This window comes from Rhinolophus sinicus, chromosome 1, assembly GCF_057876585.1.
Source record: "Rhinolophus sinicus isolate RSI-liver-muscle chromosome 1, RSI-T2T, whole genome shotgun sequence".
In the NCBI taxonomy this organism is placed as follows: Eukaryota; Metazoa; Chordata; class Mammalia; order Chiroptera; family Rhinolophidae; genus Rhinolophus; species Rhinolophus sinicus.
The window spans coordinates 213,686,095-213,698,845 of record NC_142501.1 but is presented as its reverse complement, the minus strand read 5'-3'; the positions used below and the strand labels follow the sequence as shown (position 1 = coordinate 213,698,845).

The 12,751-nt window shown below is 47.3% G+C and overlaps 1 protein-coding gene across 11 annotated transcripts in view; it reads left to right on the top strand.

Moving 5' to 3' along the window:
• Window positions 1-85: 85 nt before the first annotated feature.
• The window catches only part of GRK4 (G protein-coupled receptor kinase 4), a 57,954-nt gene continuing 45,288 nt past the window's right edge, over window positions 86-12,751 (top strand). For 6 of the 11 annotated variants that reach the window (XM_019711514.3, XM_088793176.1, XM_019711517.3 and 3 more), the window contains exons 1-2: window positions 415-599; window positions 6,870-6,965. In XM_019711514.3, the coding sequence (XP_019567073.2) occupies window positions 548-599; window positions 6,870-6,965 (148 nt within the window). In that variant the 5' untranslated portion in view covers window positions 415-547. Of the gene's footprint in view, window positions 600-1,618; window positions 1,829-6,869; window positions 6,966-12,751 lie in introns of those variants that run through there. The other 5 variants (XM_019711513.3, XM_019711518.3, XM_074320491.2 and 2 more) reach the window with 5 other exon arrangements.

Sequence of the window (12,751 nt, the reverse complement as noted above, 5' to 3'; positions counted from 1 at the left end):
GCCTCCTCCTCAGGCGCCGGGTGAGGGGAGCTCGAGCGCCCTCCTCCGGGAAGCCGTTAGCGGGAGCCGGCCGCGGTGCGAGTAGGCGGCGGCGGCGGCGGCGGCAGGAGCCGTCGCCGCCGGGAGCGGCGGCCGTGCCAGTGAGCCCTTCTCTGGGGCCGGGATCGGCGGAGACTCCGGGCGTCCTGGGAGCTGGGTCCGGAGGGGAGAGTTGGGCGCACGAAACGTGGGGGATGGGGCCAAGAGCCCGGGCCGCGGCGCGGCGGCGGTGACCGCGAAGACCCCCGGCGGCCGCGCTGCCAGCTCGTCTCGCCGCGTCCCCGCTGGAGCCCCGGGCCGGCGCCAGCAGCGGCGCAGGCGGGCCCGGAGGCGGCGGCGCTGGTGTTGGCCGTGGCGGCGGCGGCCGCGGCGGCGCTGCTCTCCCGGGTCCCGTGTGAGGCCCGGCAGGCCGGTGGCGGCCGGCAAGCGATGCGCGGAGGCCCCGCCGCTGCCCCCTGGTGTCCGCGGAGCAGGGCCGCCGCCGCAGTGTGGGCGTCGTCGGCGGTCCATGGAGCTGGAAAACCTCGCGGCCAACTCGCTGCTGCTGAAAGCGCGCCAAGGTCCGTGCTCCGCGGCGTCCGGGCCCCGCGAGGGGAGCCTGCGCTCCGCTCTTGCCGGTCTGAACCTGTGTCCAAGTCCTGCTCTGTCCCCGCCACCGCGGGCCACCGCGTCGGGCGAGCAGTGCCCTGTCCCGAGAGGGAGGCCGCCAGGCCGCCGAGTGCAGCCCGCAGAATAGAACCTTGTTTCGTGGTCGTTCAGGGAGAAAGGAGAGAGTCCCGGGCGAGAACCTCGCGCTAGTGTCTGCAGACTTGCGTTACCGTAGCTGCGTGGGGTGCAGGTTGGACCGCACGGAGGCTTTAAGGCGTGTCGAGTGGGCTTGAGCGCGACGTGGTGACAGATAAACGAGGATGTGAGAACCCCCCCTTCTGTCAGTGAAACGCAGCCGTGGGCCCAGCCTTTGTGCTCCGAGATGCCTGGCGTCGAGTCCTGTCGCGGCGGCGTGTCCGTCGCTTGCCTCCCAGGACACGGGAAAGCTGGCGACAGAGCGGCCCGGCCGGAGTTCTCCGGCGCCGTCCTCGCTCGCGGGCTCGCTCTCCTGCAGGTGGTGACGGAGCAGCTGCCCGGTCTTCGTGCTCTGAGCAGAGTCAGTGCCGGCGCCGGGTGCCCCACCGGCTCGCGCTGCTATCGAGACTGCGGCGAGTAATTTTGCGCAGTCGTGGGGTCTCGGTACCGTCCTGGGCGCAGGTGTCGGCAAAATGGTGCCCTTTGCGACAGGGATGCTGTGCAGCAGTGTCCGCAGCTTCGCCGTGTGGTTGGAGGAGTGGCCGCGTTCGGGGGGGGGGGGGGGGGCGGAGAAGCGAAGCTGGAGCACAGCTGTTTCGGGTCGTCGGGGGTGTGTGCTGTTTAAGCTTCCGCCTCCCCGGGGGTGTCCAAGAGCCTTCCCAGAGGAAGACCAGGATTAGGGGGCGTGGTTCCGTGCAGGAGCTTCCGTGTGGAAGTCGCAGTGAGCGCGTAGGGGTCCCGAGCCAGGCGTGCTGAGCGTTCAGTTTGCAACGTGTTTTTGTATGAAGCCTGGGAAGTGGAGACCGCACCTTCTCCATACTTCGGTTGCTGCCTGGAAGGATTGTGAGCAGAAGCGCCGAGGCTGCGTGGGAAGGGAGCCGGGTCTTGCTGTCTGTTAGGCAGAGCCCTCCGAGGCTGTGTTTCCGCGGGGCATTTGATTGCCCGGTGCCTCTCACTGCCAACTCCAAGTCGGTGGTAGAAGTGAATCGTCCTCCGGGGAAATCAGGTATGACCCAGCCTAAGCCTGTTTTCTTTCCTCTCCACCTTCATATCTGGGTGTAATGTGCAGAAAAGGGAGTATTGTGGATAAAGCTGTAGAGATTACTAACGAGGTAGCGAATAAGTGCTTTACAAATGTTAAATAACATAAGCGACTGTTTGCTGCCCTAATGCCTAGGACCACAGCCATAGTCCCAAGAGTTTTCATTTTTGTTCCCTCAAGTATTAACTCATGGTGTTGTGATTCTTCTGCGGTCTGCCCCCAGGCAGTAGGGTTCACTCCGGAGCTCAAAGAGTCGTTGTGTCAGCGTGGTTAATGCTTAGAGGAGTTGGGAATGAAATATCAGAAAGATATGAATATATGCTGACTGTTATAATTCAGGGCTGTTTTCCCAAGTTGAAAACTATTCGTTTATTTGCTGTAGAGGCTTATTGAGTATTTCCCAGGAAGTGCCTTCTTGGACACATGTCTGTTCATGGCTAGTTCCTCGTTGGTTTCTCTGGCTCGAGTATTAGAAAATTAATTTTGAAATGAGTGGACATAGAAGGGTATTTATTGGGGGTATAGCAGGGTATATGTTGGCTCCGGGAATTGCAGGGTTGCTTTATTACTATTAGTGAGCCCAGTCATTTTCTAGATTTATTTCAAATAAAGTCAATCTGTCTCTTTTTGGTCTCAAACAGATTTGTTAGTCTTTCGCCCTTTCAGGAATGTTGGCAGATGATGCTGCGTTGGAAAAGTTTCATGTGTGTCAATATGCTAAGGCACATTCTAAGGAAGTAGGAAAGAATCATATTGCTCACAAACTAAAACAAAAAATCACTGCTATTTAAAAAAATTTAGGATTTTTTTGTGTATTTCATTTATTAAACATTTTATGATCTTCAGTTGCTTTAAATGATAATCTTAATTATTTCACATACTTCTGAGGAGACTTTAACCCCATTTTATCTCTTGGAAAAATTGACAGCATAAATGCAGAGGGAAGAATGTATGCTGTGTCCTTTTAATCGGATTTTGGTGCCAAAAAATGTACACATTTTAAGATATGTTATCTATGTATTTTTGAAGTCGAATTATGTAGCAATGTGTAATCAAGTGAATGCTAGCGTTGTTCATTGTATTACAATTTTAGTACAGATTTTTCCTTTCTTAAAATGTGTATACATGTTTTTGGCGCCCCCTGTATACAGCAGTTCCGTTTTGATTTCAGGTTGCAGTGTTGATGAGCAGCTTGCTTAGCACCTGAAGCATAGTTAATGCACCTGTTATCATGACTGCTCTCTTGCTGAGGCTTCCTCCCCAGCATTTTTGGTTGCAGGGAGTTTCTAGAAGTAGCTTATAAACCCTTTGATTGCAGAGGGTAGATAGTAGTCAACATTTTTGTTTCCTTCGTTGCACTTAATTTGCTCCCACCCCCAAGAGCCACCTGATGCATTTTTGTTGTGTAAATGAACAACCTCTGTGTTCATCGGCACACATTCTTGTGTGCTTACAATTCCAACATAGTGTGCAGCCGGCCTTCTTGCTTTTTTTCTTGTTCGGTTCTTTCTATTCTTCAGTGTCCAGTTAACCTTCTTCTTTTCTTCTTTGTAGCTTTCTTCCAGTTTGGAGATGCTCTGCCCTCTGGGAATTGGGAATTTGGGTTCTTAACGCAGCATGGTCAATGATTCTCAGGCTAAGTTGAATCTGTGTAAGGGCAGGGCATAGCTCTGACCTCTATTTTTATCCCTTTCGGTGCTGGCCATGTAATTGGCACTTAGTAAACAATTGGAGATTAAGGGGCAATTTGTTATTTTGTTAAAGTCAAGAAAAAGGTGAAATATGCATATATATGTATGAAGATGTACTCTTAGTACAAACCCACCAGTGCATCATGGCCCCACTTCTCCAGTGGGATTGCTAGGATTCAAATCCCAGCCTCTGTTTTCTGGCTGTAACGCTCCGGACAAATAATTTCACATATCTGTGCCGTGGTTTTCTCACCTATAAAATTAGGATTATAGCAAGAGCATAGCAACAGCATGTCCCATAGGGTTATGGGAGGATTCAGTGAGGGGAGACTTGTGACACTTCTAGAAAAGTATCTGCTTACGGTCAGTGTTCATAGGGCTGCTTCTGGCCCTCAGCATCACCTTTTCTGACATTTTGGGAGTTTTGGGTTTCTACTATTTTCATTTCACAGCCTGCCTTATTTTCTAATTTGTTTATGGCAAATATTTTAAATGTTCCTGCATTTAAAAAAATGCTTTGGTTATACCTTATTGCTTCTCAGTAACAGTAACAGGCCAGCTGGGTTCCTGGAGGTGGGCAGATCTGAGTTTGCATATGGGCTGTGGTCCTACCATCATTGTGTGACGGTGAACAAGTTATTTAACCTTTTGCTTCAGTCCTTGCTCTGAGAAAAGGGACCAGTAATAGTGTTTACATCACAGGGGGATGATTGAATGAGTCAGCACATGAGAAGCTCCTAGAAAGGTACCGGCACGGAATACACTTAATAAATCTTAACTCACTCCTCCTCCTCTTAGCCCTTGATGATTTCGTGTCTGCCTGTGCCCCATTCCCTGGAGTCAGCATCTCCAGTTTTTTCAGGTCGACTCAAAGTTAGCAAACGTTCCTTGGTGTCTGCTGTGTGCCGTGCACTGCACTGCTCGTGGTGTGTGGGCACCGGGAGGGCCGTTTCTTATCCCCTCAGTTACTTGTTTGCATGCTGGCGACACCAGGAAAAGGTTAATGCACCTAGAATCGGCCCTGATTGAGATTTAATGGGGATGCTTCAAGGAACTCAGGGCCAGGAGAGGAAGGCATGCTTGCATCCCCCTGGGAAAGGCAGGAGGGCCTGCACCCCCCTGAGAAAGGCAGGAGGGCCTGCACCCCCCTGGGAAAGGCAGGGCAGGGCCTGCATCCCCCTGGGAAAGGCAGGGAAGGGCTTGCATCCCTGTGGGAAAGGCTGGGGCAGGGCCTGCATCCCCGTGGGAAAGGCTGGGGCAGGGTCTTAAATCCCCTGGGAAAGGCAGGAGGGCCTGCACCCCCCTGGGAAAGGCAGGGCAGGGCTTGCATCCCTGTGGGAAAGGCAGGAGGGCCTGCACCCCCCTGGGAAAGGCAGGAGGGCCTGCACCCCCCTGGGAAAGGCAGGGCAGGGCCTGCATCCCCCTGGGAAAGGCAGGGAAGGGCTTGCATCCCCGTGGGAAAGGCTGGGGCAGGGTCTTAAATCCCCTGGGAAAGGCAGGAGGGCCTGCACCCCCCTGGGAAAGGCAGGGCAGGCTTGGTGGAGATGGTTCTGCTTGAGCCCAGCAGAGGTTCGCCTAGATTAAGAAGGCCAGAGCCACAGGCCCGGCACCTGAGATTCCTGGGACCTGCTCTGGCGTCCTTTGGGCTTTAGTAAATAGTGTAGCTTGAACATAGTACGTCTGTGGCGTGATGGTAGGCAGGGCTGCCCTTTGTTCTCACTTCATCCTCCGACTCTGGGAGACCTTCGAGGGCTACAAGCAACGGAGCAGTGAGCTTATATTTGCGTTTTAGGAAGATGACCCTGGGAGACTGTGGCACAGGGTCCGGAAGGGCAGACCGGAGCAGGAAGGCCAATTAGGGGAGAGGTTGAGGAACGTGATGGCCCTGGGGTGAGAGGACAGTAGAGCAGGCAAGGAGAGGAGGGCTCGGGGCTGCCTTTGAAGGCAGGACTGGCCACCGTGACTCTTCAGTGTGTGCCCAGTGCCTGGACAGTGCCCAGCACACAGGACTTTGGCAGCAGATGCCTTCTGAATGGATGAATGAGGCACTCAGAGGGTAGGGTAGGTAATGCCCCCGTTTCCTGTTTCATTGGCCTGGTGGATGGTAGTTTGGTAACGGGCTTCATCATATGGAAAGAGGACTGGATTTGACGGGGAAGGTGATAAGTCTACTTTGAGCTGTTGAACTTGAGGTGCCCTGGGACATCCGGGGAGTGGGCCATAAGTCCACAGCTCATGATCTCGGTTGAAATGGGGGGAGTAGAGGAGCAAAAAGGCCAAGGAAGAAACTGTTGCATCTTTGATCCCGTCTATTTGCAGACTGCTATCCAATCCGTATCTCTAGCCAAGCCTTCTCTCCTCAGTTGGTAAGTCTGTCCATCTCCCAGAGGTCTTCCTCTCACACTTTTCCAAACTGAATATTTACGACAGAGCTCATCATTTCCTGGTGAAACATGGCTTTCCTCCTGAAGTACCTGCTACTCTTCCCAGTAGTTCCACAGTTTTTTAGTCTGCAGCCAAAGCGGTGATGTTTTTTCTTGGATAAAATTCAGTAGGTTTCAGCTCCTCAGAATGCTTAAAATGGAAGCTTCTAATTTCTTCACATTAAAAACATTTTTTTAAAGGTACGTACTTGTTTACAGCGATCTTTCTGAAATATTACCTAACACCTTTTTTCTTCGCACTTGTCTCGCTGGGGACGCTCTCCTCCCAGACGTTCCCGAGACTCGCTCCCTCTGGTCCTTCAGCTCTCTGCCTCAGCGTGACCCTCCAGGGAGGCCTCTGATCCCGCCTCAGCCCAGCATGTACCCTCCACCTTGTTCTGGCTTGATTTTGTTTCATTTTGTTTATCACTATACAATGGCTATTTTTTTTCTTATCACTTCCCTTTAACCGATTTTTTAATCTCTGTCCCATACTAGTGGGGAGGGGAGAGACTTTGTCTTTTTTACCATTGTATTTCCTGCATTTTGAAGGTGTTTGGATACATAGTAAGTGCTCAATAAATATTTGTTGAACCGCCCGGTATGATATGTAATATGAGGTTCGGTATACAAATTTTGAAACTTAGGCTCCGTGGGGCTCCTTACAGAAGGTCAAGATTATGTGGTTTCTAAATGACAGTCAGTGACTGTATTACTTGGGAGTTTTATTTTTCATCAGGCTGCCTTCCAGATAAGACAAATTATTATAAGCTTGTATATTCCCTCGTCACAGGTACCCAAATACTCAGAAAGAACACATTAGTGGAAGTTATTGTTATAATTGGATATTTCTGACCATTTAAAAAAATGCCTTTTTCCCCCCAAATTTAGGAGGATATGGCAAAAAAAGTGGTCGTAGTAAAAGATGGAGGGAGATGCTGAAGCTGCCCCCTGTTAGCCAGTGCAGCGAGCTTAGACACTCCATTGGTGAGTAAGTAGTGCCTGCTGTGTGTGGAGGTACGTCTGGCATTGGACCGCTTGTTAGATGCTATTCTTTCTGAGTTCCTTATTTGTTTCCAAAATTATATAATAGAGTCTCCTTATATCTTCAGGATTCTTCCCAGGAAACAACCTGTAGGTTTTCTACTATAAGTTACAAAGTATATAGCTATAGCTACAGAAGTGAACACTTTTTACCCTTCTCTGTCTTTTTCCAGACAGTTCTTTATGCGTATGGACAAAAATTATTGATGTTAAATAACTTCGGAAAGGATTAGTCAGACAGATAAAAATATGATATGTCAGTATAATGGAATACTGTGCAGCTGTAAAGAATGAGAGTTAGCAACAGGTCCTGATGGGAGCACAGGAAGTCAGAGACAGGACCGTGTTTGCAGGGTGATCATGATTGTATTTTTCTTTTTTTTATTAGTTTTAGGTGTACAAAGCAATGTAATAGTTAGACATTTACACCCTTATGATTGTATTTCTTAAAGGATATGATTTCCAGTTCAAAGGGTATGTGCATTGAACATTTTGGTGGTGTCAAATTACCCTCCAAAAAGGTTGTATTGATTTACTTTCCTGCCATCAGTATGGGACAAGCTCTTTGCCTGTGATCTTGTTAACACTGGCTGTTACCAATAGTTCTCCCCCCCTTTTTTTACCCCCCACTCCGGTTTAAGCCATTGTTTCTTAATCTAGTGTAGGACGCAGCTCCCTGGCCCACGCTGGTATTATGAGCCCTGTGCTCCCCCGGGCTTGAGGCAGTCGGTCGCCAGTCGTCGGTCGGCTGCTCACGGCAGCTCTGGATGGCTGCCGGCCACTCACGCTGGCTGCCGGCCACTCATGGCAGCACACGGTAGCCCACGGCAGCACACAGCAGCTCTCGGCAGCTCACTCCAACCTCCAACTGCTCACAGCAGCCCAGCTCCAGGGAGAGCCGTCGTCCACAGTCTTAGCTGTAGAGGGCGCAGCTCACTCGCCCATGTGGGAATTGAACCAGTGACCTGGGCGTTAGGAGCCGGCGCTCCAACCACCTGAGCCACTGGGCTGGCCCTGGTATTTTTAATAAAGATAAGTAGACTGTAATCTGAAAAATGGTCTCTTAATTATGGATAAGGTTGAACATTTTTATCAAGCTTTTTGCATTTTTGCTTTTTTCTAATTCATTTGTAAAAGCTATATATGAAGGGAGTTTATCTTTTTATATTTGATGTGAATATATTTTATATTTCTGCCTTTTGGCGTACAGTATTTTCTGCAGAGGTTTAAATTTTTATTTAGACAAATACATCAGTCTTTTGCTTCTGAACTTGGTGTTGTGCTCAGGGAGGACACCTTTACTACAAGATTATTTTTAAGAAATCACTCCATCTTTTCTTTAGTACTTTTATAGTTCCTTTTTAAGAAAGTTTAAATGTTTTAACTATCAAAATTAATTTCAGACTGTATAAAGCGGGAGGTAGTGTTTTCCCCCCAAAGACCTATCCAGTTTTAACCTCATTATGTTTGTAAAATAGCAGCTTTCTTGAGATATAATTAATATGCCATACAATTTACCTCTTTAAAGTGTACAATTCAGTGTTTTTTAATATAGTCAGAGTTGTGCAACCATCACCACAATCAATTTACAACATTTTCATCACCTCAAAAAAAAAAAAAAAAAAAAAAGCATACCCACTGGCAGTTACTCCCCATTCCCTCTGCCAACCTTCAGCCACAGACAACCACCAGCTACCCTCTTTGGATTTGCCGATTCTGGACATTTTATATAAATGGGAATCACACACTATGTAATCTTTTATAACGCTTCTTTCACCTAACAGTGTTTTCAAGGTTCATCCGTGTTGTAGCATGCATCTGTTCTTATTCACTTTTGTTGGCAAACATTCCATTGTATGGATATATTGCACTTTATTTACCATTTATCAGTTGATAGACATTGAATTGTTTTCATTTTTTTTGTTTATTATGAATAATACTGCTACAAACACTCATGTACAATTTTTTTATTGTGGTGAAATATACCTAACCAAAATGACAATTTTAACCATTTTTAAGCATAAAGTTCAGTGGCATTAATTTGGATATTGTGTGCATACACTACATTATGTTTACCAATTCATTTGTTGGTGGACATTTGAGTTGTTTCCATGTTTTGGCTACTGTGAATAATGCTGCTAAGAACATTGATGTACAAATGTTTTGAGTCCCTGCTTTCAATTCTTTTGTGCGTATACCCAGAATTGGAATTGCTGGATCATATGGTAATTCTGTGTTTAACTCTTTGAGGAACTGCAGGCTGTTTTCCAAGTGGCTGCACCATTTTGCATTCCCACCAGCAAAGTATGAGGATTCCCATGTCTATAATCCTTGCCAACACTTTTTTATTCCCCTTCCTGTTCTTATTCTGGCCATGCCGGTGCGTGTCAAGTGGTAGCTCGCTGTGTTTTAGTTTGTATTTCCCAGTAGCTGATGATGACGAGCATCTTTCCTGTGCTTCCAGCCATTTGTGTGTTTTCTTGGACAAATGTCTGTTCAAATCCTTTGTCCAGTTTTTAATTGGATTGTTTGTCTTTTCATTGTTGAAATGTAAGCATTCTTTATATATTCTGGTTACTAGATCCTTATCAGGTACGATATTTTATTTCCAAGTATTTTCTCTCTTTTTGTGATTTTCTTTCACTTTCTTAATGATGTCCTTTGAGGAACACAGATTTTTATTCTGACGAAGTCCAGTTGATCTATTTTCTCTTTTCTTGCTTGTGCTTTTGGTGTCATATATAAGAACACTGCCTGATCCAAAGTCACGAGGATTTATACCTATGCTTTTCACTAAGAGTTTTATAGTTTGAGCTCCTGCATGTAGGTGTTTGACCCAGTTGAAGTTAATTTTTGTATATGGGGTAAAGTAGGGACTCATTTATTTTAAGGTAGGTGTCTTTTTTTTTTTGCATTGGATATCCAGTTGTTCTAGCACCATTCATTGAAGTGACTTTCACCATTGAATTGGTGGCACCTTTCCCAAAAGTGAGGATTTCTAGACTCTTGTAATATACGTGTGATTGCATTTGGGGCGCACCCAGATCATCTTCCCTCTCAAGATCCTTCACTTAATCATGCCTGCAAAGACTCTCTTTCCAAATAAAGTAACATTTACAGGTCCAGGGATTAGGACCTGATACTTTGGGGGGCCATTATTTAGCCTAGTACAGATGGTAACCCTATGTTTAACTTTTTGAAGAACTGCCAGACTGCTTTCCAAAGCAGCCGCATCATTTTGCATTCCCACCATCAGTGCATGCGATTCCAGTTTCCTCGCAGCCTCGCAGCGCTTGTTATTTTCACCGTAGCCATCCTAGTGGTGTGACTTGCGTTTCCCTAATGGCTAATGACGCTGAGCATTTTTCATGTACTTGTTGGCCTTGCTTCTTCTCGGACCAATTGGTGTTTGATCCATAGTGTTAATAGTAATTTTTTCTGGATGTAGCACAGTGATTAGTATGGAGGTTGATTCCATCCTTTGACATTTGGAAAATTAAAATATTGTAAACTTTTCTTTGGGACTATTTATGCTATCAGATATACTCATAGGATTATATTTTTATGTATATTTTATGTTTGCATATAAATTACCTCAGTATATTTCTAATTCCTTGGGATAGTGTCTTGGTATGTAGAATGAAGTAAATTATACTGTTTATCCCATTAGTTAACTTCCCCCCTAGTTTATGCTCTTTTCTTTTAAAAAATTATTTGTGTTGAGATGAATTGGCATGTGAGTAATATGTTGCGTGGATTTAAGGTGCACACCATTAGTTAACGTCTAAATGTCATCATTTATTTATTTCCGTGTGCCAATCCACTGGGTGTGGTACTGAAATACAATGGTTAAGAAACAGACATGATGTCTGCTCTCACAGAGCTCATGTTCTCTTGGCAGAGAATGTTATAAAATAAGTAATTACAGAAATAAACATAATTACGAACTGTAGTAAGTGCTTTGAAGGAAAAGGTACAGACTGCTGGGTAGGTCAGTACAAGGGCCCCCCCGTGGGATGAAGCGTGTCGATTTCCGGGGACTTAAGAATGGCCCGTCTTCTGGAGTGAAGATGAAGGGAGACAGTGACCCTTGATGAGATGATGGGGGACAACAGGGTGTAGGCCTGGTTAAAGTTTTTCACTTACTAGAGCTATGACAGTGGATGGTGTCAGATTTTTAACAGGAATGATGTAATCTGGTTTACATTTTCAAAGGGTCTCTCAGGCTTCAGTGTGAAAAGTAAGATCAAGAGGGTCAAGAGCCGGGGCAAGAAGGTCGTATGGGAGACTCTTGCCGTTGTCCAGGCGCCAGATGATGGTGGCTTGTGTTGAGATAGTGGTAATGGGCCCGATGACTACGAGAGAGATTTAGGAAGTAGACGCCAGTGAGTTTGCGAGTGGGAGTGAGGGAGTCGAGGGTGTGAGGGAGGACTTCCAGGTCCTGTCCGTGCTCGGAGATGCGGCTCCAGTGTGAGGACCCCGTCCGGATGGATGCCGCACATTTAGAGCTCAGAGAAGGCGGGGCTGTAGTTGGGAATCTGAGGGATACCTGTGTGCAGGTGGCGTTTCAGTCATGGGACTGGAAATGGATGACCTCCCTGAGACAGCAGAAGGGGGGAAGTGCCCTCCCCCCACCAAGTTCCAGCACCCCACATCCTGTTCTGGCCCCGTGGAAGTGGGCCCGAAAGCAGCTGCTGAATGGATCTGGAGATGGAGAGAACGGGACGAGCATGGTTCCAGGCAGCTGGGCATGGTCACCAGTGTCAGGTTGAGCAGTCACTGGGTTTCGCCACCAGTTCAAGGTCTTTGTTTCCGTCCTTGGAGGAGTATGTGGCTTCACTTTTGTTAAGTGAGCAAGTGAATGGAGGGGTGACCTTAGCAGGAGGCGTTTCCGTGAGGATGTACAGGTAGAACTTTGTCACTGAATAAAGCAACGTTTCCACCTAGATACCTTCAGAAAATAAACACAACTTTTCATTTATTGTCTCTATAAGTTTATATAGCATTTGATTTGGTGGAATAGTGGGCATTTGGGGGTATTTCTCATTTTCATCCTTTGGTTGTTGTGAATTTGTGCTGGTAGAGAGTCAGTGTGCCATGAAGCTTTGAGTTAGCAGTCTTCCTGGTGCAGGAGTACTGTGGAAATAAGTACAATTAGAGGTGTTCCTGTGAGGTGCCCATAGAAATGCTGCCCAGTCTGAACGTTCCACGTCGTCTACACGTCGTGCTTCAGGACCATTGTCCAGAATCTGGAACGGGTCGGTCACTGGCCTGCTGTGCCAGCTGGGTGCCAAGAACCTTCCCCTGTGGGCGAGGGCAGCGTGCCCATCCTCCAGACCTGGCAGGTCTCAGACCGCACGCTCTTGGTTTCACCCTGCTTTGTTCCAAAGCTGTTGCTCCAGAACTGCTCGATTTGAGCCGTTATTTACAAAGCAAACTACCTAACTGGTTTGAAAGTCTTAATTTAGGTACAGCAGGAAGGATGTAAGATTATTTGTATTCTTTTTAAGTCTATGTCCTAAGGCTCAGATACTATCTACATTTCTATCATAACTATAACACCTTTGAGTAAATGATCTCGGTGCAAGCCACGTTTCCTGAAAGATCTTTAAAAACGTAAAGACAGGGTAAGAGCACCTGAACTTTTCTGGAATGAAGAAAAGAAAATTCAGGCAACAGAACACACATCTTTTAAAACCCTACCTAGTACCCTCTGAGACACTGGAGAA